Source organism: Nomascus leucogenys, chromosome 2, assembly GCF_006542625.1.
Source record: "Nomascus leucogenys isolate Asia chromosome 2, Asia_NLE_v1, whole genome shotgun sequence".
NCBI lineage: Eukaryota > Metazoa > Chordata > Mammalia > Primates > Hylobatidae > Nomascus > Nomascus leucogenys.
In genome coordinates, this window is record NC_044382.1 from 63,913,962 (window position 1) to 63,940,963 (window position 27,002).

The 27,002-nt window shown below is 57.2% G+C and overlaps 1 protein-coding gene across 2 annotated transcripts in view; it reads right to left on the reverse strand.

The window, feature by feature from the left end:
- Positions 1 to 171: 171 nt before the first annotated feature.
- The window catches only part of GNAO1 (G protein subunit alpha o1), a 169,897-nt gene continuing 143,066 nt past the window's right edge, over positions 172 to 27,002 (reverse strand). Inside the window, exons 5-9 of one of the 2 annotated variants that reach the window (XM_030796865.1) lie at positions 22,594 to 22,722; positions 20,597 to 20,726; positions 6,033 to 6,186; positions 2,513 to 2,728; positions 172 to 1,496 (exon numbers count right to left, since the gene is read on the reverse strand). In XM_030796865.1, the coding sequence (XP_030652725.1) occupies positions 2,541 to 2,728; positions 6,033 to 6,186; positions 20,597 to 20,726; positions 22,594 to 22,722 (601 nt within the window). In that variant the 3' untranslated portion in view covers positions 172 to 1,496; positions 2,513 to 2,540. Of the gene's footprint in view, positions 1,497 to 2,512; positions 2,729 to 6,032; positions 6,187 to 9,315; positions 13,722 to 16,480; positions 16,635 to 20,596; positions 20,727 to 22,593; positions 22,723 to 27,002 lie in introns of those variants that run through there. The other variant, XM_030796866.1, reaches the window with a different exon arrangement.

Below are 27,002 nucleotides of genomic sequence, written 5' to 3' on the forward strand. Positions count from 1 at the left end.
TCTGAGCTGGGGCTCCAGTGACGGCACTGAGGGGATGGGAAGGTCCTGTGGGGGACTCCTAACCGCCGGCCTACCAGCGTGTGTGGCCGAGTCCCTCCTTCCCTCTCCTGCCAGAATGAAGCCCACCCCAAATAACGATCGTTGGAAGGCACAGGGTGAGACTCAGGAGTACAGACAAACATTCTCTTTTATTGAGCTACACAGGAATTTTCCATTAGTCAGAGAAGTAGACTGGCAGTGTGTAAGATATCACAGAAACCTCACCGATTGGGAATAGAAAGGCTTACAAAGACCCGTGGGCTTTTTTTCTTTTTTCCTTTTTTTTTTTTAAGTTTTTTTTTTTTTTAAATTTTTTGTGTGTTTTGTCTTTTTGCCTCCTCTTTATTTGAAATGGCTGTGACTGGTCTTCTTCAGCAAAGATTAAGTCTTAAAAGTGAAACCGTGAAGAGGTTTAGGGTTTGGGTATTAGTCAAAGTAGAAATGACATAGGATTGGTCATGGAAACGGCGGCTTTAATGTAAACACTACATTCCATCTTTTTAAATTTTTTTGTTTTTTTTTTCCATCTTGTGGTATTTAAAATTTTTTTTTTTTGTTCTTTTTGTCTGCAGCACAAACATCCCCACATGAGAGAGCGGACACAGGGCACCGAAACAAAGGCAGAGGTGGGGAGGGGCGCACACACGAAGGGGGGTGTCAGCTGGGACCGGAAATCCAACACGGCAAAGGAAAAAAAACACAACCCGTTTCCCAAAGACTAGGAAAACTGATCCGAGGGGTGGGGGGTGGTAATACATAGTACTCGGCAGGACAAAAATAAAAACAAAAACTGCAAAAAAAAAAAAAGAACCAAAAAACCCCTACAAAGGCTATCCGTAGAAAGGGGGTCAGTGGGCAGATTGTTTTCTATGGGGCTGGATTTCCATATACGATGGGTGTTCTTTTTGGCAGCTACTGGCCAGTGAGAGCTGTGCTTTTTCTATACGAACCTGGAGTGAGCGTGTGGTGGGAGTGGCTTAGGGCCGCCAGGTGGCGTCTGTGGTGTCTGGGCGGCCGGCGGGCAGCAGGATTTGCCCGGCCTGAGCACACTCCTTGGACCAGTGCACCACACAGGAGCCCCGGGCGGCAGATGGGCCCTGCCCCCCAGCAGGAGCCCCATGGGCTGCGCCGCGAGGTGGGACGGGGGCAGGCGTCGATGCAGATGGGTATGTTTGTTTTGCAAGAAAAAGAAAGAAATATGGATGAAATGGTGAGTTTTCCTTTTTTTTAAGCTACAAAGCACATGAGAAATGTTCTTTTTTTCCTTTCAAATTCTAAATGTGAAGACTCAACTAAAACCGGATTCTACAGCATTCTACAGAAATACACAGCCGTCAGTCACTCTGGGGTCGTAGGTTAGACAGGGGCTTGATACAGAAAGGCTGTGTGTCTTACAAAGGCCAAAAGGTCATGCTACCAGGAGATCAACGTCAACAGCAAAGAGTCCATGAAGCAGTCTGTAGAGAGAGAGATAAGGGGTCCAGTCTGACCATTTTCTTTGATTTTAAAAACCAACCAACCAACCAAAAAACCCTAGAACATTTTGACTAATGCTGGGGTGAAGCGAGATGGGGCAGCAGCACGAGGGGTCAGGAACCCCAGTGAAGCCCATCCCGGGCGCCTGGGGAAGCCTGGCCCCCCGAGACCCTGACTCGGGTCAGGCCCACAAGTCCGGCCCTCCCCGCCACGCCTGTTCCCCTCGCTCCCCGCCTTCCCACATGCCCTCTTGGAGCGGGGCTGGTTTCAACTCTGCAGGTGAACTTGAGTCCCCTCCTGTCAGCTGCTTTTAGAAAGCAGTCCAAGTCTCCCTGTTCTCTGATTCTTGCCATCTTAACATGAATAAAGAAAACTCAGGAGACAGTGGATTGGTCGGAGCAATGATGCTTCTAAATTCCTGAAATTAACAACAACCACCACCCGAAAGAGAAGCATCCTTAAATTGTTCTGTTGTTGGGAGTGTAGAGTGAGGAGAGGCTTAGGGCACTGGCCATTTCTGAAAGGGTCTGGAATTTGCCAAGAGCAGGACGGAACTGAGGGCGCAGAGGCTCTGAGGGCGGAACACAGAGAGCTGGCTGGGCCAAGGCCAGGGCTGTTCTGCCATTCCCCTGCTCTCAGAAATGGGGCTGAGAGGAACACCTCGGGGCTATCCTCAAAAGGAGGGACTCCCAAACCAAGCTCCCATCTGGACATGTGTGAGTGTGTGTACACACACACACACGTGCATGCTCACGTGCCGTCCCAGGAAAACCTCCATGAGCTATGGGATGGTGGTCAGTTCTGTCCGCAGCTCTTTCTAGTACAAACTAAAAAGATTTTTTAAATATATATTTGTATATATATATATATATATAAGGTTTTGTTATGCCTCTTTAAAGTTTATTTACCAACTTGCATTTGTTAGTGGGGTGTGTGTGTGTGTGTGTGTGTGCGCGCACGCGCACGCAAGCTGTTCTGTGGGTGCTGGAATCATTACCAAATAGGTTGCTATACAGGACAAGAGGTCAGTACAAGCCGCAGCCCCGGAGGTTGTTGGCAATGATGATGTCGGTGACGGCGTCGAACACCACTTGGATATTATTCGTGTCTGTGGCACAAGTCATGTGACAATATATTTCTTTGTTGGGTGAGCGGTTTTTGCTTTCAAATTGTGCTTGGATGTAGGCGGCTGCGTCTTCATAGGTATTGGGGCCTGTAACAAGACACAGAAGAACAGGGAGAGGCCCTGATGAGCGCTGTGGGTGGACAGGGCTGGGGACATGAAGACAAGAAGTGGGTTGTGGCGTGTCTCAGGAAGTGGGATGAGACAGGAAGGGAGCAGTAGGAACTGCTGGGCAGTTCCAAGCCGTAGTTGCATTTTAAATTAAAGAACTATTTTTTTGAGATGGAGTTTTGCTCTTATTGCCTAGGCTGGAGTGCAATGGCATGATCTCAGCTCACTGCAACCTCTGCCTCCCAGGTTCAAGCGATTCTCCTGCCTCAGCCTCCCGAGTACCTGGGACTACAGGCGCATGCCACCACGCCCAGCTAATTTTTGTATTTTTAGTAGAGACGGGGTTTCACCATGTTGGCCAGGTTGGTCTCGAACTCCTGACCTCAGGTGATCCACCTGCCTCGGCCTTCCAAAGTGCTGGGATTACAGACGTGAGCCACCACGCCTGGCCTTGCCATTACTTTTGATAGCAAAACTGCAATTTTGCACCAACCATACACAGGCTGAGCACTTGCCTGACTTTGGACTTTGCAAGATCTCTTACTGTTTTCACACCAGATCCACCTGGGAGCCCCGCCTGGGACAGCAGTGGCCACAGATGAACCCTTTTGCTTCCTAGATGAGCAAATTGAGGCACCGCCCCATGGTCTAAACCAATCCTGCTGATTCCAGTAAACCATGAAAACAAAGTCTGGAGAGGGGCCTGCCCAGGAGGGTGGTGGGCACTCAGAGGGACCTGCACTCCTTCCTCATTGGTTTCCTTTAAGAAGAGGCCACTCGGCAGGGCTGGCAGCATATCATTAGTAGTCGTGGTTCTTGAGGGAGTGGCCAGGACATGGGGGCATTGATGTCCCCAAGGTGGGAAGTTTAAGGGGACATCAGCATGTATGATGCCAACTGGGGGCCTTCTGTCCCCACCAATTCCTTGGGTGTACAAGGGGCAAGGGGCAGGGGGTGGGTTGTCATGGCTGAGACCAGCTCTGGGCAGCCCAGCAGGAGTGCCTGGACCCACAGTGCAAAGCCTCATCCTTGATCCGCTGGTGCAGAGATGCCAAGCCCACAGCACAGCTGTTAAGGACTGGACAAAGCAGCTTGTGTGGACCCTGCCCAGGAGCTTCCTGTCTGGAGAGAGCCGAACTGGGCACAGACCCAGGTGGAAGGTGGCCACAGGAAGCTGTCCAGGTGGGAGGAGCGCCTCGTGCCTTCGCTGTGTCTGCCGAGCCCAGCGTCCTCTCACAGCCCTGCTGCTGCCCACCCACGCTGGCCCACACGTCCCTTAGAGAGCCGGCCACCTCCTGTCCCACCCCTGCTGCTTGTTTTGTGCCCTCACAGGTTTGCGCTCCATGGGGCCACTGCACTGGTGACTATCTGTCATCCATGATATCTGAATTCAAACTGGATTCCTCTGAAGGCCCTGGAGAACTCATGTTTCCCAGGTTCCGACTGCCCTTCGCTGGGGCATCTAGTGCTTGCACTCCACAGCAGTGAGACTGGCCACTCCCAAGTCAGGCCCCAGTGGGACACTGGACAAGAAAGAGCCGTAGGGTTGGGCCTGTCTCTGAGGGTAGCCCTGGCCTGAGGGGGCCTACTGGACTCCATTGTGGCTGGGAGAGGTCAGCAGTGGCTGCCAGCGTGGGCTATAGCCTGGCTCTGCCCAAGGGCCACCTGGGGGTGGCCTTTCAGGGCTTGTCCTGTGCCCTCCTGCCCTCACTCCATCCTGCAGAGGGCACCTTCTCTGTGGCCAGTTCCCTCTCCCCTAGTTTCCATCCTCTGAATAATACCAATGGCAGCCACAGCCCAGCGCTTCAGTAGACCTGGCACCGAGCAGCTGTCCTTCCAGTCACCCTTGGGGTGGGCATGATTACCCATTGTGTTGACCAGATTAGAATGAGGCACAGGTGACTGAGCAACTTGCTGAGCTGCAGGTGGTCTGGCTCCAGAGACTACCTGGGCTCCCTGCCCTATTGGGACTTCGTTGGAGAGCCTTGAGTGCAGGGCACAGTTCCTGGCCCCACCACCCACTCTGCACCTTGGGAAGGGCAAGAAGAACCTTGCAAATTCACATTAGCATGGACCATCAGTGAGGATATGGTTTGTGCTCAGAATGAGCTCACAGCCATTCTTCACACACTGCTCCCAGCTGTGGGGAAGGGTGGGAAGACCGGCATTGACCTATGCTGAATGTGGGTGCCCTGTGGCTGGGCTTGGGGACCCGTGTGGCCCTGAGACCGAGCCCATGCCCAAAGCCTTACTCCGGGGCTGTCAGAACGTGGGTTCCTGGCCGAGCCAACCTGTGCCATGACCTGGCGGATGACAGGACACCTCCTCCTCCATGGCAGGGTGCTGGCCCTCTGCACTCTGTAGTCTGCAAAGGCGACTCCTACCCCAGGGACCCCTAGAAGCTTCCCAGCCCCTAGAGGGACCAGGGCTGGGCTCTGGCATCCCATCAGTGCTGCTTTTAGGCATTAGCAGCAGCCCAGAGCTGGCCCATCCCACGGAAGCCACCCTCCCTCATCCATCCATTTGGAAAGAGCTTCACTGAGTGGGGTGGGAAAGGTCTGTGACACATTCCCCTGAGAGCAAGAAGAAAGCCCCAGAGAAGGCAGAAGAAAGGGAGGCAGGGATGCAGGAGGCTTGCAGATAGCTGGAGTGGTTGGATTTGGGGCAAAGACCAGGGACGAAGGAAGAAGGGGAGAGAGGAGGTGCAATGGGGCTGGGGTTGGGGAGGGAGGGCAGGCCCGATGTGGGATGGGTGGAGTGGTCTGGCTGGGCGGCTGCACAGAGATGAAGCATGTTCCGGGCACCAAAGCAGCGAGCAGAGAAAGCAGGTGGGGCCAAGAGGCAGCCCAGGCCCTGTTCACAGGCCACGTGTCCACCTTTCGGTTTCATGCAAAGGTGCTGTGGGGCTCTGGGCAGGGGTGAGGAGAGGCCACTGCTGAGATTACAGGAGGCTGTCCTGAGACCTCTTCTAGAGGGTGACCAGGAGGAAGGGGGAAGCCTGTGATCCTGTCCTGCCCCCTGCTCCCCACCACGTCACTCCTGAGTCACTTGGTCCTAACACATATATCTTAGGAGGGGCCATTCCCACCACACTGAGGGCTGTGTCCTGGGAAGCCCAAACCTGGTGGCACAGCACTGTTTTTCTTTTGCGCCCCACCAGACTCCTGCAATGGGTCCCGCTCGCCAGCCAGCCCCAGCAGTGCTGGCCGAGCAGCCTGTTCTCTGAGCCATGGGTCCCTGTCAGAGGCGGGCCTTCCCCTGCACAGGACTGCCTGGCACCCACCTGTGTATTCAGGAAAGCAGATGGTCAAAGGTGACTTCTTGATCTTCTCGCCAAAGAGATCTTTCTTGTTGAGGAAGAGAATGATGGAGGTATCGATGAAGAACTTGTTGTTACAGATGGAGTCGAAGAGCATGAGAGACTCGTGCATGCGGTTCTGCGGCCGCAGGAAGGGAGGAGAGAGGACAGACAGCGGGAGGGAGACACAGAGACAGGGAAAGAGAAGGAGAGAATTAGGCTTGACAGAGAGGGACTGGGCTACTCGGCAGCTCCTCCGAGAGGCTGCCAGATGGAACCTGAATCAGTTACACCTCACAGCACATCTCATTCCCTGCTTCCAGAGAACCCGTCATGTCGGGGCCAGAGGCAGAGACTGGACTGGACACCAGCCATGGCTCTCTGGGGAGGCTGAGGACAGGATGACCCGGGCTCTCCCCACTGCACAGTTCCCAGCTATGCGAGGGTCTCCCAGCACACGTGTGTGTGCGTGCACCTGTTATGTGTGCCTGTGTGTGTGCGTGTGCATGTGTGCCTATGTGTGTGCGCCTGTGTGCATGTCTGTGTGTGTGCCTGTGTGTGTGTGTTCGTCGGGGGTGGTGGAGTCTGGACTGGAGCCAGAGAGCTGGGCTTTGGCCCTTCCTGCCTAGACCTCCCCTCCTGGGCCCAACCTGGGCGGGGGGATGTTCTCTGGGAGTGGTGAGAGACTCCAGGCCCTTCCCATGATCTGAGGGGAAGGCATGCCAGGTCCTGCCAGCATCCTGGGGGCCACCACTCGAGGGAGAGGCTCCTGGCAGGGCCACCTCCAGGAGCGCCTGGGGGACTGGCCGCACCTCCTCTGGCTGGGTCCTACTCAGCCACATCTGACACTGCACGGTGTTCTAAGCAAGGCAGATATGGAGGGCTGCCCTGCACACAGGAGCCTGTTTAGCAAATGGATGAACATGATGGGCACCGCACAGACACCGAGCAGGGGCAGCCTCCTGCCCTAGGCAAAAACTCTGCTTTGGGACGCAGAGCTCATTCACTTGGGTAGAGTTTGTTTCTCAGCAGCACAGAGGACATCTTTCTCTGTGAACGAATCCATTTCTGCACAGGGATGGGGAGGAAGGGACAGTTTCCCTTATTTTCCCCAAGAACCCCGTCCTAGCCCTGGGAACTTGCCCACTGTAAACCCAGCTCTCTGGATCTAAAGCCCAGAGGTGACCCAGGCTAAACTCTACCTCTGAAATAAGAAGAGTGACACAAGTAACAGGAAAAAGAGCTGGCGTAGATGCCACTGGGCATGTACGGGGAGATGACCTCCTCCCCCAGGGGTGAGCACGCCGTGGGTGCTGAGGAATTGCTGGTCCCACTGCCACACCATCCCCCTCTGAGCAGAAGGAAGACGATGAAGATGAAGTGACCACACCAGTCACCGAGGCCCACGCTGTGCTGGCGCTCTCCCTGCCTCATGTCACTTAACCTCGTCCGGCCTGAGGGGACACTGCGGTGACACAGCTGGGCCAGATCCAGAACTCATGCAATGGGTCTCTCCAGTCTGTATCAGCAGGCTGTGGGGCTTTCGAGGAATCGATACTAACAGCAGCATGGCGGGCTCCGTGCATCTTATGGCCAGTCCTCCCTTCGGTATCTCCCCTGTGCCTGCATCATTCTACCATGACCCGTAGAGGCAGCCAGCCCCAGCCCCTGGTTCCTATTAGCTGAAGTTGGTTGGTGGAGGGCAGAGTTCTCAGCTGCCTCTCAGGGGCATCTGGACAGCTTTCATCCTTTATTCCCCACCCCCCAGGAGCTGTAGTTCATGGCACTGCCCTTTCATTCTGCTAAACAGATTCAGTAAACTCATATGATCTCATCACTCTCCCATCCTCAATTAGTAAATTTCATTCTGATTCCCCAGGAGCATTTCCCTGTCATCTGTGTGATCCCACTGGGGAGGAGCAGGTCTTGCTTGCCCTGAGCCACCTCACTGGGGTCTGTTCAGAAAAGGGCAGCCGGAGGCTTCTGGGAGGCCCAGTGAACCTGTGTCCAGGGCCTCAGGCTGTCCACACTCAAGCTCATTGAGCCACATTATGAGGCCAGAGTGGTGAGGCTCTGAGACCCCAAGGATTCCACAGGAACATGCTCCCCACTCCACAGAGCCACCTTGGCCTGCAGCTGTGTAACAGAGAGCTGGAAACCCACAGCCAGAGCCAAGCTCCCTCCTCCACTGCACATCTGTCCAGGCACTGTCCAGGCACTGCTAGGAGCAGCCACTAGAGTGACCTGAGCTGGGAGTGGGGACGGTGCCCCCTTGGCCACTGAGCTTAGGTGTGGAGAAGAAATCAAGGCCAGCTCATTTAGGCTCCACAGTTCCACTGGTTAAGGCTGAGCGCCCGCCACAGCCCCTACGTCTCAGGGCCACAGAGCACGACTCACAGGCACTTGCTCTTCCAGTCAGTACTGCCTGGCATCTGTGTGCAGGGCTCTCTGCTGGGCTGCCCCGAGGACGTAAGAATGACCACATCAGGCTCCTGCTCTCCGAAAGCTCACAGTCCAGCAGGAGAAAGATGACGCACAGTCTGTGGTCCCAGGAGTGGCAGTGCAGGGGAGGACTTGGGGAGCAGAGGACAGGCATAACCAAACCTGGTTTAATAGGGAGAGGGCCTTGGAGGGAGCCCCAAAAGGCGGCTGATCCTGGAGACTCGGGGAGGGCAGTGAGGAGGGGAGATCCTGCAGGGCAGGGGAGGCGCCGGCACTGAGACCCCTGCCAGCCCCCGAGGCCTGACCGCCCTCCCTCGGCACGCTGCCTGGAACCCATTGCCAAGGAGCTGAGAGCACAGCTCATCCTTACAAGCTCCCCAGAGGAAGCAGACGCCGGGGTACATTCAAAGAGATACCACCATTTGAGAAAAGAGAAAGAAGCCAGAGGTCATAGATGGCTGACAGCCAAACCCCTAGACCTCCACCTGCCCCAGGCTGCAGTGGAGGCCCAGGAGCAGCAGGAAGCGGTGCCAGCGCAACCATGGCCACTGCCACGTCACCCATAGCAGTGTCCATGTGGGCACCAAGCTCTCCAGGACAGGAAGGTGGCTCGGCACAGAACGGAGCAACCTCCCATCAGATGGGGATCCTGACAGGGGGGCAGGGTGCCCAGTCGCCCTGATCCTCTGTCCCCAGCAGAAGTGTGCCCACTCCGCCAGGCTGCCTGCAGTCCTGGGACCAGGATGGGGCAGGGCCTGAGGACACACATCGTGCAAGTGCACCTGGCAGGAGCTCCCTGGGCCCTGACAACACATTACACTCACGCTAGGAAAGCGGGCACTTTTTATTAACAGTAGGCGACTAATAAATACATTATGGCAGCCAATAAATTATTACAATAACTAGAGATTTATTAAACCAACAAGTCACTCTTCTTACAAAATTACAGTTAATATGGGGTGGGCGGCAGCGACGGGGTTGGGAGGTGGGACCACTGCACTTGAGAGAGACAGCTTTTCTAAGGAGGGCCTGGGACACCCGAGCCCACCTGGCCTAGATGGGGGAGGGGGGTGCGTAGGGAGGCAGAAGATACTCAGCAGGGTTAGGGTGGGGGATGGAGGGCAGAGCCAGGGGATGGGTCAGAACCAGTGGAGTAGAGAAGACCAGGAGGCAGGAGGAGAGGGCCTGGCTGCCCAGGGCTGTGGGAGTAATAGGGCGGGTGTGGAGGGGAAGGGAGGGGAGGGGTGGGGAGGGAAGGGGAGGAGAGTAGTGGTGCCTCGGAGCTGCCGGCTCTGCCAGGAAGGGCGGTGGGTCTCTGCTGGTGGTCTTGGTGCACTGGGCCTGGGGATGAGAGCTTCTCTTCCAGGGGGAGCCCCTCTCTCATGGAGGGGATCCAGGAGTTTGGATTGGGGGCCATTCTTTCTGCTTTTCCCCCAGCCTGCCCCTTCTTTGACAGGGGCCTTTGTCTGGCTGGAGTGGGGTCTGTCTGGAGGCCCCAGCTCCTCTCTGGGCAGGGTGGGGTCAGGACTCTTCTTGCTGAGTGGTGGGAGATGGGGAGCCCTACCACAGACCCCATGGCAGCAGCTCACACCCCGGCCCTGTTCCCTGGGCTGCTGGGATCCCGCACTCTAGGCTTGCGGCCTGACAGCAGGAACTGCCTGGGGGTGACGGCCTTCGGCACTGCACACTGAATCTCTGGTGGTGGCGGCGGAGCTGGAGCCTCAGGTCTGGGTTCCTGAGAACTGCCAGGTTGTGCCTGAAGGCTCCCAGAGGCTCAGAGAAGAGAAGAGGCAGCCAGAGGAGGCTCTGTGCCCCAGACTTCTTGAAAAGGAGGAGGGCAGGCCACTAGCTGACTTGGAGGAAACAGTCCGAGTGCTCATTAAATATCCACCTGGGACTGCAGTGGACTTACTTGCCAAGAGTGCACCAGGTCAGACTGAGAAATAAAGGGGGTGGCCAGGAAGGATGCAGGCTAGAAAAAGGAAGAACTTCCAGAACCAACCCCTGGGTGCTAACTGTAGAGTGTTAGGTGGGAGCAGGGGATAAGCTCCCCACTGCAAGACTCATGTTGGCCAAAGGGAAGGGCATGGGTGAGACCATCCCTTGGCCTTCCCTGCTGGGGTGTGTAGACAGCTTAGTTACAGGGCTTGCAGGTGGGAACTTGGGGCTGCCTCGGCTCCTGAGAACACTCGGAGAAGACCAGCGCAGACCATGGAGGGCAGGGATGCCTCCAGTTCCCGCCAGTGGGAGCTGGGCTGTGGGGAGGGCCTGGGAGACAGCTGCGTCCTGGCAACAGGTATGGTGGTGTTCTTCTGCCTGAGCTCTAGGGTCCCCATGGAACCCAGAATGCCAAAGCTGTTGGTCAGGGGCCCAGGATGTGCTCTCTGCTTGGGGCTGGGCAGACCCCACACCCTCCTCAGGCCAGAGAGCCTTCGGGACCTCTATCGGTGCTCAGAGGGAAGGCCAAGACCTGGTTCTTATGATGGTCAGCGGCGCAGGTCACAAAACTGGCCCATAGGCATGAAAGTGGCAGGCACAATTTTCATGAGTTTGGCAAAGACGCTCTTTGTAGAAATCAGTTTCTGCTTGGCCTGCTAAATCGGAGCCATCGGAGAGGTTACCATGGCCCCTCAGGGCACACACAGGACCACTGTGGATTAGAAACCCACACGTGTCACTCACAACATTCCTCCCACATCCACATCCACGACGGAGCCAAATCTCATCTGTCACCCTCAGTCACCACCCCACAAGGTGGAGTCGCCGGTTACGACATGGATGACAGGCATCATGCACAGGGAGAGAATTTCTCCCTGGAGACCCCTGAGGACCAAGGACCCCCCCAGGCCAGGGTGGGAGGATTGAGAGCAGTGCAAGAAACCGAGGAGGATGGAGCATCCAAGGGAAGAGAAAGGCAGGCTGGGGATGGAGGGCAGGAAGGGCTGAGCACCCACTCCTCCAGCCCCAATTCTACGGACAGGGAGGGCCTGGATCGGAGGCCTGGACCCAGCCTGGTGCTCTGGCCACTGTGGTCTGGGGGCGGCTGCTGGGGGATATGGAGAGCCCTCCAGCCCAGGGACTTCCACCTCCAGGGTGATGGCCTTAGAGGTGGAGCGTGGCCAACATCCCCCCTTTTGCCGGCCGCTTCTGGGGTTATAGTTTGGAGCAGAGTTAGGGGAACAGCTGGCCTCACCCAGGGTGGTGCTGCTGAGAAATAACTGCCATGTCTTCCATGTCGGGTGGGATGGCTTAGCTGGCCCTGGCTGTCCATGGTAGGACACTGTTGGTTCCCAGGGCCTGTCCTCTGCCATGTCCCAGCACCCGGTGCAAGGTCCAGAACATGACCGAGGTGAACAAAACAGAGGTGGACTTGGGCTGATGGGGTGGCTCCTGCAGTCTGGCTGCCAGAGGCTCCCCAGGCACCGGTCCCTGCAGGCATTTGGCACTAGGGAAGGTCCCTGGGTCTCCTGGGCACCACTCAGAGCTCTGTGCCTGTGGGTCCAACAAGTCCAGAGCTGTTGGCACTGGTACTTCCTGGCTCTGGGGCCGTCCGGGGGCTGCAAGTGGAAACCCAGGGGCCTTGCCGGGCTGGGGACTAAGCAGTGTCCAGAGTGGGGGCAGGGAGAACAGAGGGCTTGAGGAGGGAGGCAGAGGCCTGTCAGGGGGTACCCTCCTCCCTCCCGTGGCACATCTAGGTCCCCAGGCACAGCCTGCTGTACAAGCACACGACTGGCCTGGGTGTGGGTGTTGGCCTCAGCCACCTGGAGGCATCTGGGAGTGGGAGAGGAGTGTTGGTTGCCCAAGGCCAGCCAGACCTGCGTCACCAGGAGAAGCTACCCCGCCCTCTTCTGCTCAGGCATCTCGGCAGTGAAGCCTCCTCGAAGGGGTCCTAGGAGTCTCCCTTTAGAGTGGGGAACAGGGGGATGTGTTTGTGCTGGCCTGGGCCCAAATACTCCAGGGTGTCAGCTCCATCCCCCTGCTGTCCTCTGTCCCCAGGGGCCGGGAAGACACCAACAGCTGTGGACAAACTCCCTGATTTCTTCACCAAGACAGTGAGGCGGGGGCACTGGCTGCAAAGGTCCACCCCCCTAGACCTCTGCAACTACAGAATCCCCAGCCCAAAGGCCTTTGCTGGTTTGAGTTGAGTTCAGTGTGGACTGAAGAGAAAACATATCTTTTCACACCTCAGAGTGACCACCTGAGCTCCTGGTGACTGGAAAAAGGAAATGGGTCACCTTTGGCCTGCAAGGACTGGGTGGGAGGCCCCAGCCCAGGCGACACAGGAGCTTCCACCTCCCTTCCCCGCGCCTCCCGCCTCTCCCTCCCCCCGTCCCCGCCACCATCTATCTGAGCCATAAGTCAGTCTCAAGAAGCATTTCCAGAACTCGGAGGAGTCAGGGATGGGGGTTCTCTGGGAGAGCAAAGGCAAGGGAGGATGACCCAGAGAAGGAAGGGCTGAGACCCAGGGGAGGGAGCAGGGAGACGGAGGCCATTGCCAAGGCCTGAGTCCTCCAACCCATACCAAGTTGGCCTGATCCCACCCTGGCTTTTGTTGACGGAACTGCCCTCCACCAGAGACCCCAGGCAAAGCTGAGGATGGCTCCTATGACCCCACCCTGCCAGCACCCTGCTGCAGGGCCATCTGCGCCACTGTACCACCCAAGATGACAGGAGGACACTCCGAGGCTTCCAGTGACTCATCAGGTGCAGGGTGTGCCCATCTGGGCCACACGGCGGCCCTGCCCTGCCCGCCCCACCCCCCCCCCAGCTTCCCGATAAAGCACTCAGAGATGACGCAGAGGCTGTGAGCGCGGAGTCTCCTTGCCTTGCAGCATGCACTCAGGGGCCCCGCCCCGCCCCTGCGTTACCACGAGTTCTGTTGGGGGGTGCGGGTGGAGGATGCTCCCTCCTCCCTCCCTTGGTACCAGCCTCTGAGGTCTTCTTCCTCAAGTGCAAAGAGTGGTCTGAGAGTGGTGGAGCCTGGTTCCAGGGGAGGGGGGCGGCAGGCCAGGCAGGGCAAGGGTGCCGGGCAGGGTGGCCGGGCTCAGTAGAGTCCACAGCCCCGCAGGTTTTTGGCGATGATGACGTCCGTCACAGCGTCAAAGACAAACTGGATGTTGTTGGTGTCCGTGGCGCAGGTGACGTGGGTGTAGATCTCCTTGTGGGCTGACTTGTTCTTGCTCTCGTACTGGGCCTGGATGTAAGCCACGGCTTCTGTGAAGGCGCTGGGGCCTGCAGAGCAAACAGGCAAGGTGTGGTGAGGCGAGAGGCCCATGGGACTGCTTGGCGTGGACGACCCCAGCCTGGCCTGTGTGGCCATCCGGCCATGGGCCTCTCAGAGACAACCGCACAGGGAAAACCTGATGGAGGGGACCTGAGGGGTCAGCAAAGTCAATAGGGGGTCCTGGATCCAGTCAGTGGGACAGATCCAGTGTAAAAGTCATGAAAGATACAAAATATCAGGTCTCCCAGTATATCACCTGTATTTATCCATTTTTTTTTTTTTTTTTTTTGAGATAGGGTCTCGCTCTGTTGCTCAAGCTGGAGTGTGGTGGTACGATCAGGGCTCACTGCAGCCTCCACCTCCTGGGCTCACGTGACTGATACTCTCTTCTCAGCCTCCTGAGTAGCTGGAAACCACACCTGGCTAATTATTATTATTATTATTTTTAATAGAGATGGGATCTCCCTATGTTGGCCAGGCTGGTCCTGAACTCCTAAGATCAAGTGATCCTCTCATCTCAGCCTCCCAAAATGCTGGGATTACAGGCGTGAGCCATTGTGCCCGGCCAATCACCCGTATTAAAAGGAGCACTGTTTCATGGAACTTCCATTTTCCTTTTATACATGCATTTATGGACTCCTTTTTTTGTTTTTCTTTTTTGTTTGTTTTTTTTTTGGAGATGGAGTCTTGTTCTGTCACCCAGGCTGGAGTACAGTGATGTGATCTCAGCTCACTGCAACCTCTGACTCCCAGGTTCAAGTGATTCTCAAGCCTCAGCCTCCCAAGTAGCAGGGATTACAGGTGCGTGCTGCCACGCCCGACTAATTTTTGTATTTTTAGTAGAGATGGGGTTTCGCCATGTTGGCCAGGCTATTCTCGAACTCCTGACCTCAGGCGATCCGCCTGCCTCGGCCTCCCAAAGTGCTGGGATTACAGGCGTGAGCCACCATGCCCAGCCATTTATGGACTCCTGAGGCAAATGTTGCATCTTATCACGGGTCACGTGCAAGGAGGTTTGAGGGCACTGGGCTCATGCAGGTAGCCCTGGCCGATGCATGCCCTGTGGGTGGGCCTTTTCCTTTGGGAGTCCACAGAGCAGGCCTTGACATCACCTCCTGTGGCCACTGCTGGGCCAGATGGGAGGAGGAGCCTATAAACTTCTTGTTTCTGATGTCTACTCACAGGGGATTAACAACCGCCTGGCTCACATGCTGCCTTCCTCAAGGGGCAACACACTGAGCTGGTTCCCAGGTAGGCTCAGGGAGAGGAGAGTCTAGGAGAGAAGCTTCTAGTTTGGGAAGGGGCAGAAGAACAGGACCCCAGCTTTGCACTGAAGGCCCTCAGCCTCCAGGAATCCATGCCAGGTGCAAGCAGGGCTGTGGAGGGGGCAGCAGGGAGGGGAGCTGGAGTTCAGAGCCGCAGCTCTAAGCTGGAGTGGGCTGCTGTGCAGAAAGCCTGGAGGGCCTGCCAGACCTCAGCTCTTTGCTCAATCTGGGCTGGAGGTTGGGGAGTGTCCTAGGACTGCAGCTGATTACTCAGCCTCCCTTGTCCCCTCCTCCTTCCCCACTCCAGCCCCAGACTGGCCTTGGTAACTGACCTACCCTACCTGTTTCCACTGCCCCACAGGCCACAAGCCCGGGTCACTAGGGCAGGATCCATAGGCCCTCAACTACGGCTAGAGAGGAAGCTGGCTGGGAGCTTCCAGGGAGGCTGAGCCCTACTCAACTCCAGCTGGACATGCCTGGGTCCTGGCCTGCCAGGCACTCAGCCTGATATGGGGGATGGGCGGAGGCAGGAGGTAGGAGAGCTGTGCTGCTTGCCTGGCCCCAAGCCCCTGGGGTGCCCCACTGGGACTCCGTCTGCCCCTGCTCTGTGCCCTCCAGGCCTCAGGGCAGGTCGGGCTGAGGGTGCTCCACTTCTCTCACTCACTTCTCTGGTCAGGGTCTGGCCATCTCAGAAGAGCTGATGGGCACCCGGGCTATGCTGGGGCCCTGTAACCACTCTGATGTCACTGACCAGAGCTGCCACCCTGCAGCTCCTCAGGGGCCCTGGTCATGCTGCCTTCCTGGCTGCCCGCCCATCCCATGGTCAGGTAAACCCACCACAGCACTGGCAGGGCTGGCCTCTCATCCCCAGCACCCTATGTACGGGACCAGGGCTCTGCTGCTTGCAAAGCTCTGTGATTTGAGTCTTGCAGCAGCCCCATGTGAGTTACAGGCATAACCCTAAAGGCAAGAGCAAACAGGCAGGGAGCGCTTCCTATGTGCGGCACCATGCGAAGCTCTGCGTGCCCATCAGCTCATTCCCTCTTCACAGCACCTGGTGAGGGAGGTGAGGGCAATCACAGCCATCACCCCACCCCACAGACCCAGAGACTGAGGTTCAGAGAGGCTGCATGACCTGCCTGAGCTGCTTGTGAGTGGCGGAGTTGGGGCATAAACCTTGGGCTGCCTAACTCCAAGCCTTTGTGCCCCGCCCCTCATCTTCTCATCGTTCTCTCGTCTCGTCACAGAGAGCCCCTGTGCGCAGACAGTGGAGCTCAGGCTCCCAGAGGCCGCCATGGTCACACAGCTCATAAGTGGCAGAGCCAGGGCTCCACCGGCTTTCCCTACTCTCTAGAGCACAATCTGGGGGCAGGGTGGGGACCGTTTGTGTGGATTCTCTGTGGCAGAGTCACGGGCATCCACAGAGCGCAGGAAGGGTGGACTGGGCTTTGGGAACGGGGCCTGCTCCCTCGGGGGCCTGCTGTCCCCGGAGGGGTCTCTACCTGTATATTCAGGAAAGCAGATGGTGAGCGGGGACTTCTTGATCTTCTCTTCAAATATGTCCTTCTTGTTAAGAAACAGGATGATGGACGTGTCTGTGAACCATTTGTTGTTGCAGATGCTGTCAAAAAGCTTCAGGGACTCGTGCATGCGGTTCTGCAACAGAGTGGAGGGGTGAGTGAGGGGCGGCAGCATCCAGTGCCCTGACCCACCGCGGCCAATGACACAGCGGGACAAGCAAAGGGAAGGTCCACCAATGTGGCTGGATGCACCACCAGGACGGAGACCACCAGGACGGAGACGGGCGGACCCACAAGGACAGACGGGACGTGGTCCTGTTTCATTCCACACGCAGGCAGGGCGGGGCGGAGCAGGGCTGGGCAGGGTTGGGGGATGCTGCCCCCTTCCAAAGAGAGCTGGCCCTGGGTGGGGGCAGTGAGGCTCCAGCTCACGGAGAGGACATGCACCATGCACGTACAGCGCAGGGGCCGCAATCACCACTGAACGCATCTGCGCAGAACCCTGCTCATGCAGATTTCTCTATCAGGGTCTCATTTGGTTTCAACAGCAAGGTTGGAAGGGTGCACGCATTCGGTTGGGAAACATTAACCGAGGACTAAGAGATCCTCGAATTAATCCCGAGTTGGAAGCAGACACCAGGGGATAGCGTTTCGGGGGTGAGCTTGCTGTGGCCTTGGTGTGGTTGGTGGTTTCGTTGGTGGGCTGGGGTGGGGGAGGCTCCGGGAGAACTGGTTATTGGGGCTGGTTTCTCAGTAGAGGGGCCAGAGGAACCCCAAGATGAAACACAGCAAAACAGATTAAAACAGAAAAGAAGATAAAACCCAACAAGAGAAAGAGAGAAAAATACTGAAAAATTGGTTCAACCAGTCTCAGGGCCAGGGCATCCCGGCCAGTTCCTGCAGAGAGCCCCGTGTGGGCTCACAGGGGCCATGGCCATCCTGGGCCTGTGGATCGCAGGGCAAGAGATGCAGGATGGGTGGGATGAGCCCAGGCCAAGTGGCTGGAGAGGAGTGAGGGCGCAGGGGCGGACTGGGCAGGCGTCACAGCAAAGTCACCCAGCGGCGCCCTGAGAACCTGCTGCTTTCAACTCTTAGCTGATGGATTCGGTTGGAGGGAGGTGCTTCATACCTTCCGGGCTTGGAGGGTCTCTCAGAACTGGTTTTGGCCTTGGTTTGGCAAGATAAGGCCCTGCAGGCAGTGGCGGTGACCGTGGTAGTGGAGAAGTTGTGGCAGCCGCAGGCCCGGCTGGGCGGTGCTGAGAGCAGGTACGAGGCCAGGACCAGGCTCTCGGGCTCCCGGGATGCAGCGGACAGGGCAGCTGGATGGCCAGCGGCAGCCACTAGCCCCAGGGCTCTCCTGGCCTGGCTCCAGAAGCTGCTTCCAGACACCTTTGTTGCAGGCTCTCACCCCAGGCCAGAGAGGGACGCACAGCGCTGACCAGAGAGGACGGCTGAGGACCAAGACCTGAGTTCCTGGGGCCTGGCTCTTGCCTCTCTGAGGCAGACAGAGCTCCCACATCCTAGAACCTGACCTCTAGCCATGGCATCTGAATGTAGTAGCCACAGAAGCTATTCACTGGGTGATGATTCCTGCATACAGGCACGTTTACAGCTTTTAGCCCGGTGGTCCATTCTACCATTGTCACCATTTACAGAGGAGGAGGTGCAGGCCCAGGCACGGTGGGGCGGTTGCCCATGATCACACAGGTGGCAGGGGCGATGCTAGACCCTGTACCAGATCTGTCTGACTCCCAAGCTGCCCACCTCTGCATGCGCCCCCAGCACACGGCGACGACTGCTTAGTTCTATAGCGGCAGTATTGTTCTTGCTGCCACCATGGCAATGAGCTGCCTTTGTGGCTGCTGTCAGGTTGCAAAGTCATCCCCATTCCCTGCATGAGCTGCTACTCTTCCCCGGGCTGTGAAGGTGGCCAGCTTTGGGGAAGGAAGGACACAGGAAGAGCCTGCCTGTGACCTTGGCTCCATTTGCTTTGGCTTCTCCAAGGTCCTCTGCTCCAGCCCTTGTGTGGAAGGGTGGAGGAAATGGGGAAAAAGGGAAGTGAGAGAAGGTGGAGAAGACTGGAGGGCAAGTGCTCCAGGCAGCAAGGCCCACAGGCTGGAAGGTGACCCAGTGTCAGGCCTAGCACCAGGCTCATGCTCACTGGGGACCCGTGGGCTACAGAGCTCGGGGCCTGTGGCTGCTAGGCCCACCCAGACGTCCCTTTGCTTCCATCTTCCAGAGGTGAGCGAGAGCCCAGCCCCATGGCCGGTGGGCCTGGGACTTGGGTTGAAGCCAACCACAGGCCTGGCAGGGCAGGTCCAGGGAGAGGCTGGATTCCAGGGGGAAGGGCCCTCCTGGCTTCCTGCCTCTAGCTCCTTTGCTCTCTTTGAAACCATGGTGGACATGGGGAAAAAAGATGAGCCAAGTGGAGCTCAGACCCCAGGAGTTGAAGCAGTGGCCGTAACAGCATAGAGTCTAGCAGTGGGGAGTGGGAAATGTCTGGGCAGTCACTGTGAGGGGCACATGGCCAGGAAGCTGACCTGGGCTTTGGGTGGTCAGTGAGTCTGGGTCCAAGCACGGCCCAGGAAGCGCATCCACCCTTGCCCCACTCAGCATCAAGACTGGGCTGGTGACTGACATCACTGCTTGTAGATGCCATTGAGAACAATTACAGCAAAAACCCAAGTCGGGGGTACAGGTGGGCCTGAAATAGGAAGAGCCAGGTGGGTGAGCCTGTACACGGAACGGGTCCAGACTACCCACACCACCAGCCCAAAGCCCCATCACTCTGTGTAAGCCCCTCAGGGCGGCGGCTCCTCCTCCCTATAGCACTGTGCCCCGTAGCCCACACCCCAAAGTTGATCCCATCCTCACAAAGCCCAGTGGACCAGCTGGGCCAGAAATGACGAGGAAACAGACCCAGAGAGAAGACAGGCCTTGCTCAAGGCCCAGCATGACAACAAGCCCCACCTTCAACCTCAAACCTTGGTGCCAGCCCTCAGAGGCATGGGGTGGGGGGTCTGCGTGTGTTCCAGACAGAAGGAGATGACCGACGCCAGGCTGTGACCCCATGGCCTATGGGCCCCACTGTCAGGAGTGTTGGGGCTTGTTTCCAGTGACCCTGTGGGCTATGCTCAGTGCCTGGTGGGCTGCAGCCCAGAAGGGGACCACGCAGTGGACCTGCAGGCTCAGGGCAATCACCAGCAACCGTACAACCACTAGCTTGGCGCTGCTGTCCCAGAAACAGCTCCAGAGCGCTGCACACAGATCACCCACCCCACTGCCAACAGCCCCCCACAGGTAGGTACTATTATTATCTCCCTTTTATGGAAAACAGTAACTGAGCCAGAAAGGATGCTGCCTAAATTCAGCAGCAAGCCAGTGAGTAGCAGAGCCAGGACTAGACCCAGAGGAAGGCTGCACTTTCCCAGGGGAATGTCCCCTTGCTGAGGCCCCAGGCTGAATGCGACGCAAGACAGAAGGTAGGCGCCTGGTCTGGCATTTGGCAAAGGAGCCCAGAGCCATGACTGTCACTCACCAGCATGCCTCATCCCCATTGCCCTTCCTGGCCCATCAGCCCCACACACTGCTCCCCAGCACCCCCAGCCCCACGCAACTCTCCTGCAGCATCCTGGGCCCTCCCCACCTCTCCCTCAGCATCCCCGGCCCCACGCTGCTTCAGCAGCATCTGAGGCCAGTGCCCCAGGGATGGCTGTCAGGCTAAGACTGCTATTTCTGTTGCATGTACATTCTTGCTTGGCTGCCTCCTGTTTTTTTTAGGGTTTGCTTAAATTTGCTCTGGCCTGATGGCCTCTGTGACTCCGCCAAGTTTATGGAAGAGGCACATTCTGCACGGCTCTGTGCGATCAGGTTGCATACACAGGCTCTGCCACACTGGCATCATGAGGCATTTGCCTTGGCAATACAGAATTGGTGGAGTGCCAGCATGGCCCGTCCATGATGGAAACCTCTAACCACAACAGCTGGCTGGACCCCAGAGCCATTGTGGGCACCCGAGGTCCAGTGCTCAGAGGGCTGGCCTATCCTGCGGCCGTCTCCTCAGTGCTGCCCCCTGCCCGGGGGGCCCAGGCCACTCACCGTGGTTTCATCTTCGTGGAGCACCTGGTCATAGCCGCTGAGCGCGACGCAGAAAATGATGGCCGTGACGTCCTCGAAGCAATGGATCCACTTCTTGCGTTCAGATCGCTGGCCTCCGACGTCAAACAGCCTGTAGGAGGCAGGGAGCTGGTAGGCGCAGGGTCCAGGCAGGTGAGGGCTGCCTGGGGATCAGGCTGTGAGCATGCTGAGAGGCAGAGGATGGGGGCCATGGTGCTCAGAGCCTCGCCAGAAGCCCTCACTAGAAGACCTCATCACTCCACGTGCTGACAGACAGCTGGATCACTGCCATCCCCAGGCACTACCCCCGGAGTCTGTCCTGGGACTGGCTGTGCTCACAGATCACCACTCAAAGACCTGCCCTTGCATCTGAGAAGCATTTTACTAAGAGGGCACACCTGAGCCACCCCCAGGAAGCGCCTCTGAGAGTCCTCCTCGCACGAGGACCCTCCTCTCAGTCTATTCCTTCCTGGGTTTACTCTGGGCAAACTCCAAACCAGCCCAGGAGGGAGGCAGGCAGGAGATGTCACCTGTTATGTGGATGGCAGAAGTGAGCCACCCATGGGCTTAGGACATGCCCAAGCTGGTGAGAGTCCAGCTGTGGTGGAGCTGGGTCTGGCTGTGGACAAAGCTGGCGCTCTCACCTCTGCCCAGTACGGCCCCTTTCCGGCAGATCAGAGCCTGGCCTCTTCCCCCTCTCAGACTCTACTCCCAAGGGGGCACAAAAATTCTGGGAGAGACTGTGGGCAGGTGGGACTTATGCCCTGGAAGTAACAGGTCAGTCTCCCACCCTAATCCCCAGAGCAAGGAGCCCTGTAGCCTCCTAGATCTCGGATGTCTGCTGACACACAGCCTGCCAGAGGGGGACAGGGAAGGATCCCTGGTCCTACCAGACACAATGGAGCGACTGCAAGCAGAGATTAGAGTGGGCTCAGAGCAAGGAATGGGTCTGGTTCTCATTCCGTCACTGTGTCCCCTGGATCCCACCTCCCCATCTGAAATGCAGGGGCATTGGTGGATGGCCTCTGTGGCCCCTCCAGAATGCTTATTCTCAGACCCTGCCTTGCTGGGCCAGGTTGAGATGAGATCCCCATCCTGTGCTCCTAGTGGGGGAGCAGGAGAGACCAAGGAGCCTGGGAAGGCAAGGGAGGCCCCTCAGGGCTGCTCTGCCCAAGGTTTTGTTCCCCAGATCTGTGGAGGCCTAGGGGTTCCTGGGCCCAGAGCCTCGGCCCCTCAGTCTGAACAGGAGTGGGCAGGAGCTGGGGACATGGGAGGCAGGGAATATTAGAATCCAGCTCTCCCAGCAGGGGGTCCCTGCCCTCCCCTTCTCTGCTGGCCTCTCTTCCCTGCAGGACGGAGCAGGCCTCGGTGCATGCATGTTACTGCAGGTGGGGACACAGCACTGCAGCAGGACCCCGGGAACCAGCTCACCTGTCAGGCCCCTGCTCTGAGGCCCCAGAGCCCCTGGGTTCTAGCTGCGCTCTGTGCCTGGGGAAAGCCCTGCTCTTGTCAGGCCTCAGCTGCCCATGCGTACTAGGAGAAGGTGGGTCAGCTCTCTCTGCTTCTTCCAGCTCTGGGATTACGTGGGTCCTTGGGGTCTCACAGAGGTAGCTTGGGCTTACCCAGCCCCATTCTTGGCTCCTTCCCCCAAGGTGACCTTGGAAGGGCCACCTGGTAGCCCACCTCCTCCTCCTCCTTGGAAGTCACCTCAGGGACAGGCTGCCCCTCCTTGTCCAAATCCTCCGTGTTCCTCACAGCCCCACTCCGGAAATCTTCTTCCAGGAAGCCTCCCTGCTCACCCCAGCTCCTAAACTTGGCAGAAACATAGACAGGTTCCTTCTGGTATCTAGCTGCCTTCCCCAACCCACATGCTCCCTGGGGCAAGATGATGTTTGGGTGCTGCAGACGCAATGCGCTGAGAGGCTGGGCATGTCCCATCTTAGCCCTCGCCAGGGCCTGGGGGCCTCCCTGGGCCTCACCTGAAGTGGAGGTTCTTGAATGTGAAGTGGGTTTCTACGATGCCAGTGGTTTTGACCCTGGTTCGGAGGATGTCCTGCTCGGTGGGCTGGTAGTCGGCGGCCCCAATCCGATCCAGGCTGTCCAGGTAGCTGAGGATGGCAACAAACAGGGGACTATGGACCACACGCCTGGACACTGTTCTGGACTGGCCAGGCCACCCATCTTCAGAGTCTAGTCTCGGTCAGGGCCCCTCCAGGTCACTGTGGAAACGACATCACCTCCATTCCAGGCCATGGGGAGTGGGGGCGACTGAGGAAGAGGGTCTTAGGGTCTTGGCCTCACGCTCTTATTCACAGCGAAAAGGGCTACGCATGCAGCTCCCGGGACACTCAGATAAGACCAAGCTTTTATATGAGACTACCATGTTTATTATAATACTATTTTGTCATTTCTTCATTTAAAAGATAATAATGGCCAACAGATAGGTTCTATTCTTTCCATGTGTAACCGTGTTTTATGTGTAATTTCCCTGAGTTAAATGTACTAAAACTGGGGCTCATCCGAAGGTAAGTACCTCGCCTGAGGCTGTGACCCGAACCCTTGGCCCCACAGGCCATAATTTTATTACTGTCTGGGGCTTCAGAGGCCCCCGAGCAGCTCCCTGCCTTCTCCACACTTCCTTCTCACTTACCAAGGGGTCTGTGTGCCCCTTCCAATTTGACGCTCTTGGAGGCTCAGGGCTACACAGCCATACAGCAGCTGGGCCTCCCTGGGACCCGGTCTTTGGAATCAGGGCTCTTTACCCCTGCTACCTCCTGCTGTGGGGACAGACCAGGCTTTTGCAAGTCACTTGCCCAGGCCTCAGGCCAAGCACTCAGAGGACGCTGCCTGCAAGGGCTTTGGGGTTCATTGTGGGTTAAGTTTGAATCTAAAGCCAGGGTAGGATCTGGGAAACCAGGAAGTGGGGAGCTGGGCCAGGCCTGAAGGAAGACTCAGTGATCCATGGAGCCTGCCAGGCCACCCATCCCTGCTGCCAGGGTAAACCACAAGCAGCCCACAGGGAGGAGCCCCGAGTGTCTGAACCACAGGACGATGTGGGGTCCCAGGCTGCATCTGCTCCAGGACCTGCTGGGGGCCAGCTTGCTGGCTGGACCTGCAGTCACCACTGCATGAGAGATGGGCATGCTGACCAGCTCATGGATGTCCACAGGGCTGGAAAGGGCAGATGCCTTCGCCAGCTAGAGTGTTCACTGATGGAACCCAGTGACAATCCTTGTGAGAATGCCGCTAAGAAAAGAAAACAGAAGGGTGGCTTCCAAGGCTCAGGGAGGTAAGCTTGAAGTCATACTGTGAGAAAATGAACTTGGCAGCCAGGCGCAGTGGCTCACGCCTGTAATCCCAGCACTTTGGGAGGTTGAGGCAGGCGCATCACGAGGTCAGGATTTCGAGACCATCCTGGCCAACATGGTGAAACCCCATCTCTACTAAAAATACAAAAATTAGCTGGGCATGGTGGCGGGTGCCTATAATCCCAGCACTCAGGAGGCTGAGGCAGGAGAATCGCTTCAACCCAGGAGGCGGAGGTTGCAGTGAGCTGAGATCGTGCCACTGTACTCCAGCCTGGGTGACAGAGCAAGACTCCATCTCGGGAAAAAAAAAAAAAAGAAAATGAACTTGGCTGGGATTCCAGCCCAGTTCTGACTGGCTCCAGACCCCATGCTCTTAAATTGGACTCCATCAGCATTTTAAAAATCCAGAAAAAAAATTTAAACAGGATCCTGGCCTCCTCTCCTGAGCCTGACTGCCCTCCGTGGACAGGCACGGTGTGGGGATGGGGGTGAGGGAGCCGAGGCTGCAGAGCAGACCTGTACACGCCCCTGGCCCCATAGCCTCCTCGCCAGCCAGTGGTATCTGCGCAGGCTCTGGTCTCAGCCAGAAGGAGCCTCTCCCAAGCCTCTGTGCCTGCCCCACCCTGGCGCCCATGACCTCTGCTTCCAAGCTGTGAGGACGCCCCCCTGCTGTCATCTGCAGCTGGACACCAGCCTGGAAGCGTTTGGTCCTGCTCCTCCTTTCCCAGCCAGGGCAAACCTCCTTTACACAGGCAACCTGGCCCTCTGGCCTCTCTGTGCTGGCCGAGCCTCATGCAAGGAGACGGCTGTGGAGGGTGGGGCAAGGTGTGGGAAAACTGCTTAACAACCCAGTCAGGAAGGCTGACTGTGCACCCACTGTCCATCCCACCTAGCCACTGTTCCAGGAGCGGGGGACGGGGCAGTCGACACAGCCCCACCTTCCCAGGGCCTGTGTTGCAGATGAGTGGGTACACGTGTGTGAGGTGATAAACAGAAGAGTCAGAGATATGATACGTCGAGAGGTAGTGTGAGAGAACGAATCAGGCTATTAGTGATGGGGGAGAGCTGCTGGGGGCTGCTATTTGATGCAGGGTGGTTGGGGAAGGTGTCTGGACAGGGGAGACTGAGGGGAATGAGGGAGCAAGTGGGCCTCGAGTGGCCTGGTGGAAACACTGGCAGGCGTGGCGGCAGGAAGCACGCATGGAGGGGCCAGGTGGTGGGTGAGGCTGGGGAAGATGGTGGAGGTGAGGGTGGCCAGAGTCTGGCTGGGCAAGCAGGCCCTTGAGGTCATTGTCAGGGCTTGAGCTTTTGCTCTGAGTGAGACGGGAGCCCTTCGAGGGTTCTGGCCAGAAACATGTTGACAACGGCCCTGTTGCTGCCATGAGAGCAGGTCAGCGGGTGGGGCCTGCAGAGCTGCTGTCGTCACCAGATGGCACTGGCACAGTGGGGGTGGCTGTGGAGGGTGTGAGTGGTCAGAATCTGATGTACCTGCCAGGGGAGCTGCATCTGCTGGTGGCCTGGATGTGGGATACAGGAGGACGAGCAGAAGTAGAGATACCTCCACGTGGTGGAATGAGACACATTTAGAGGGAGGGAGGAGCACACAGAGCAGGTTCTAGGGGGAGGATGGGAGCTAGGGGTCCCACGGGCTCATGTTAACTTGAGACTCGTTTGATGTCCAAACAGACACTGAGTAGGCAGAAGTCAGGAGGGAGGGCTGGGCTGGCGATATGAATTTGAGTTGTCCAAGTGTACAAGGTGTTTAAAACGAGACAGAAGAAGGTCACCAGGCAACAGGCCTTGACAGGAGGTGCTTCTGGGATGGAGCTTGGGGACGGGATACAGCAGCCCCCAGCAGACCTCCCCCATCACCAGTTGCCTGGGTGGGTGGGCAGGAGGCATTGAGGGAGTCTGGAAAGGGCAGCCCAAGAGGAGGCGGGGGCTGGGAGTGAAAGGAGGTCTCAGGTACTAGGGGACTGAACCCTGAACCCTGAGTGGGAGGAGGCTGATGGAGCAGCCCCCAGGATAGGACTGGGCTATGAGCCATCTCAGCAGGCGGAGGAGCAAGAGCCTGATAGGAGTGGGGTCAAGAGAGAAGGTGAGGAGAGGAAACGTCAGACGCCAGCATGGACAACTCAGTGGGGAAGTGGATTTGAGGAAAACCAATGCCAACCAGGCCCCAGAGCACCTTTCACAGCCCCTGGTTGGATGTGCCCAGGGTTTCTGGGACCTGCCTCTAGGTGGTTATCCAGAGGGGAGAGCCTGCCCTGTTCACAGAGGCCGGGGTGCACCAAGAGCCTGCTCAGGAGTCTGTGCCCTGGTCCCTCCCCTGTAAGGGGCTAGGCAGAGAAGTGCTTTGGTGGTTGGGGCATTGGGGTGTCAATGGCACCCCCTGGAAGCACATGCTGTGGCAGGCCTGTGAGTCCTCCCTCTCCTTCCCAGCACAACAAACCTACTCTGATCTGCTTCCTATACTGGGCCCAAGACTTTGTCAGAAGCTGAGGTTTAACTGCTAAGACAGGAAACGTGCCAGGCCCTTCTGGCCCTGACCACCTGTGTGTCCCCTGTCTTTCCTACCCTCTCCCAGAGGGGAGACACGGAAGGCCCAGCCACGGTGACAGAAGAGAATGGTAACATCATCAACCTGGGAAGTGGAAAATTTGAAAGAAGGCAGAGATGAGGCTTCAGGGAGGAGAATTTCCTCAGCTTACTTGGTGGGGAGTTGACAAATACTGACTCAAGTTTCTTATTTAAAGTTATAAAGGTAAGCACCGGAAGAACTAAAAATAATCCTGTAACTAGCAAAAAGCCGGAGGTGAAGGTGGAGAGCGATGGAAGGAAGGAAGGTGAGCTGAGCTCCCTCGATTCCAGAGTGGGTGGCGGTAAATACTATTTTGAGTCGGAGGATCAAGTTTTTCTGGATGCCACTGGGACAAATAAATGGAAGTGGGTAAAAGTGGGAGGGGCAGGGCTGGTTGGGGGAGTAGAAAGAAGATTGCTTCTCATTTTATATCCCTCTGCATTTGTTTAATTTTTTTTTGGTAATGGATTCATGTTATAATTAGTGAAATGGGTAAAAA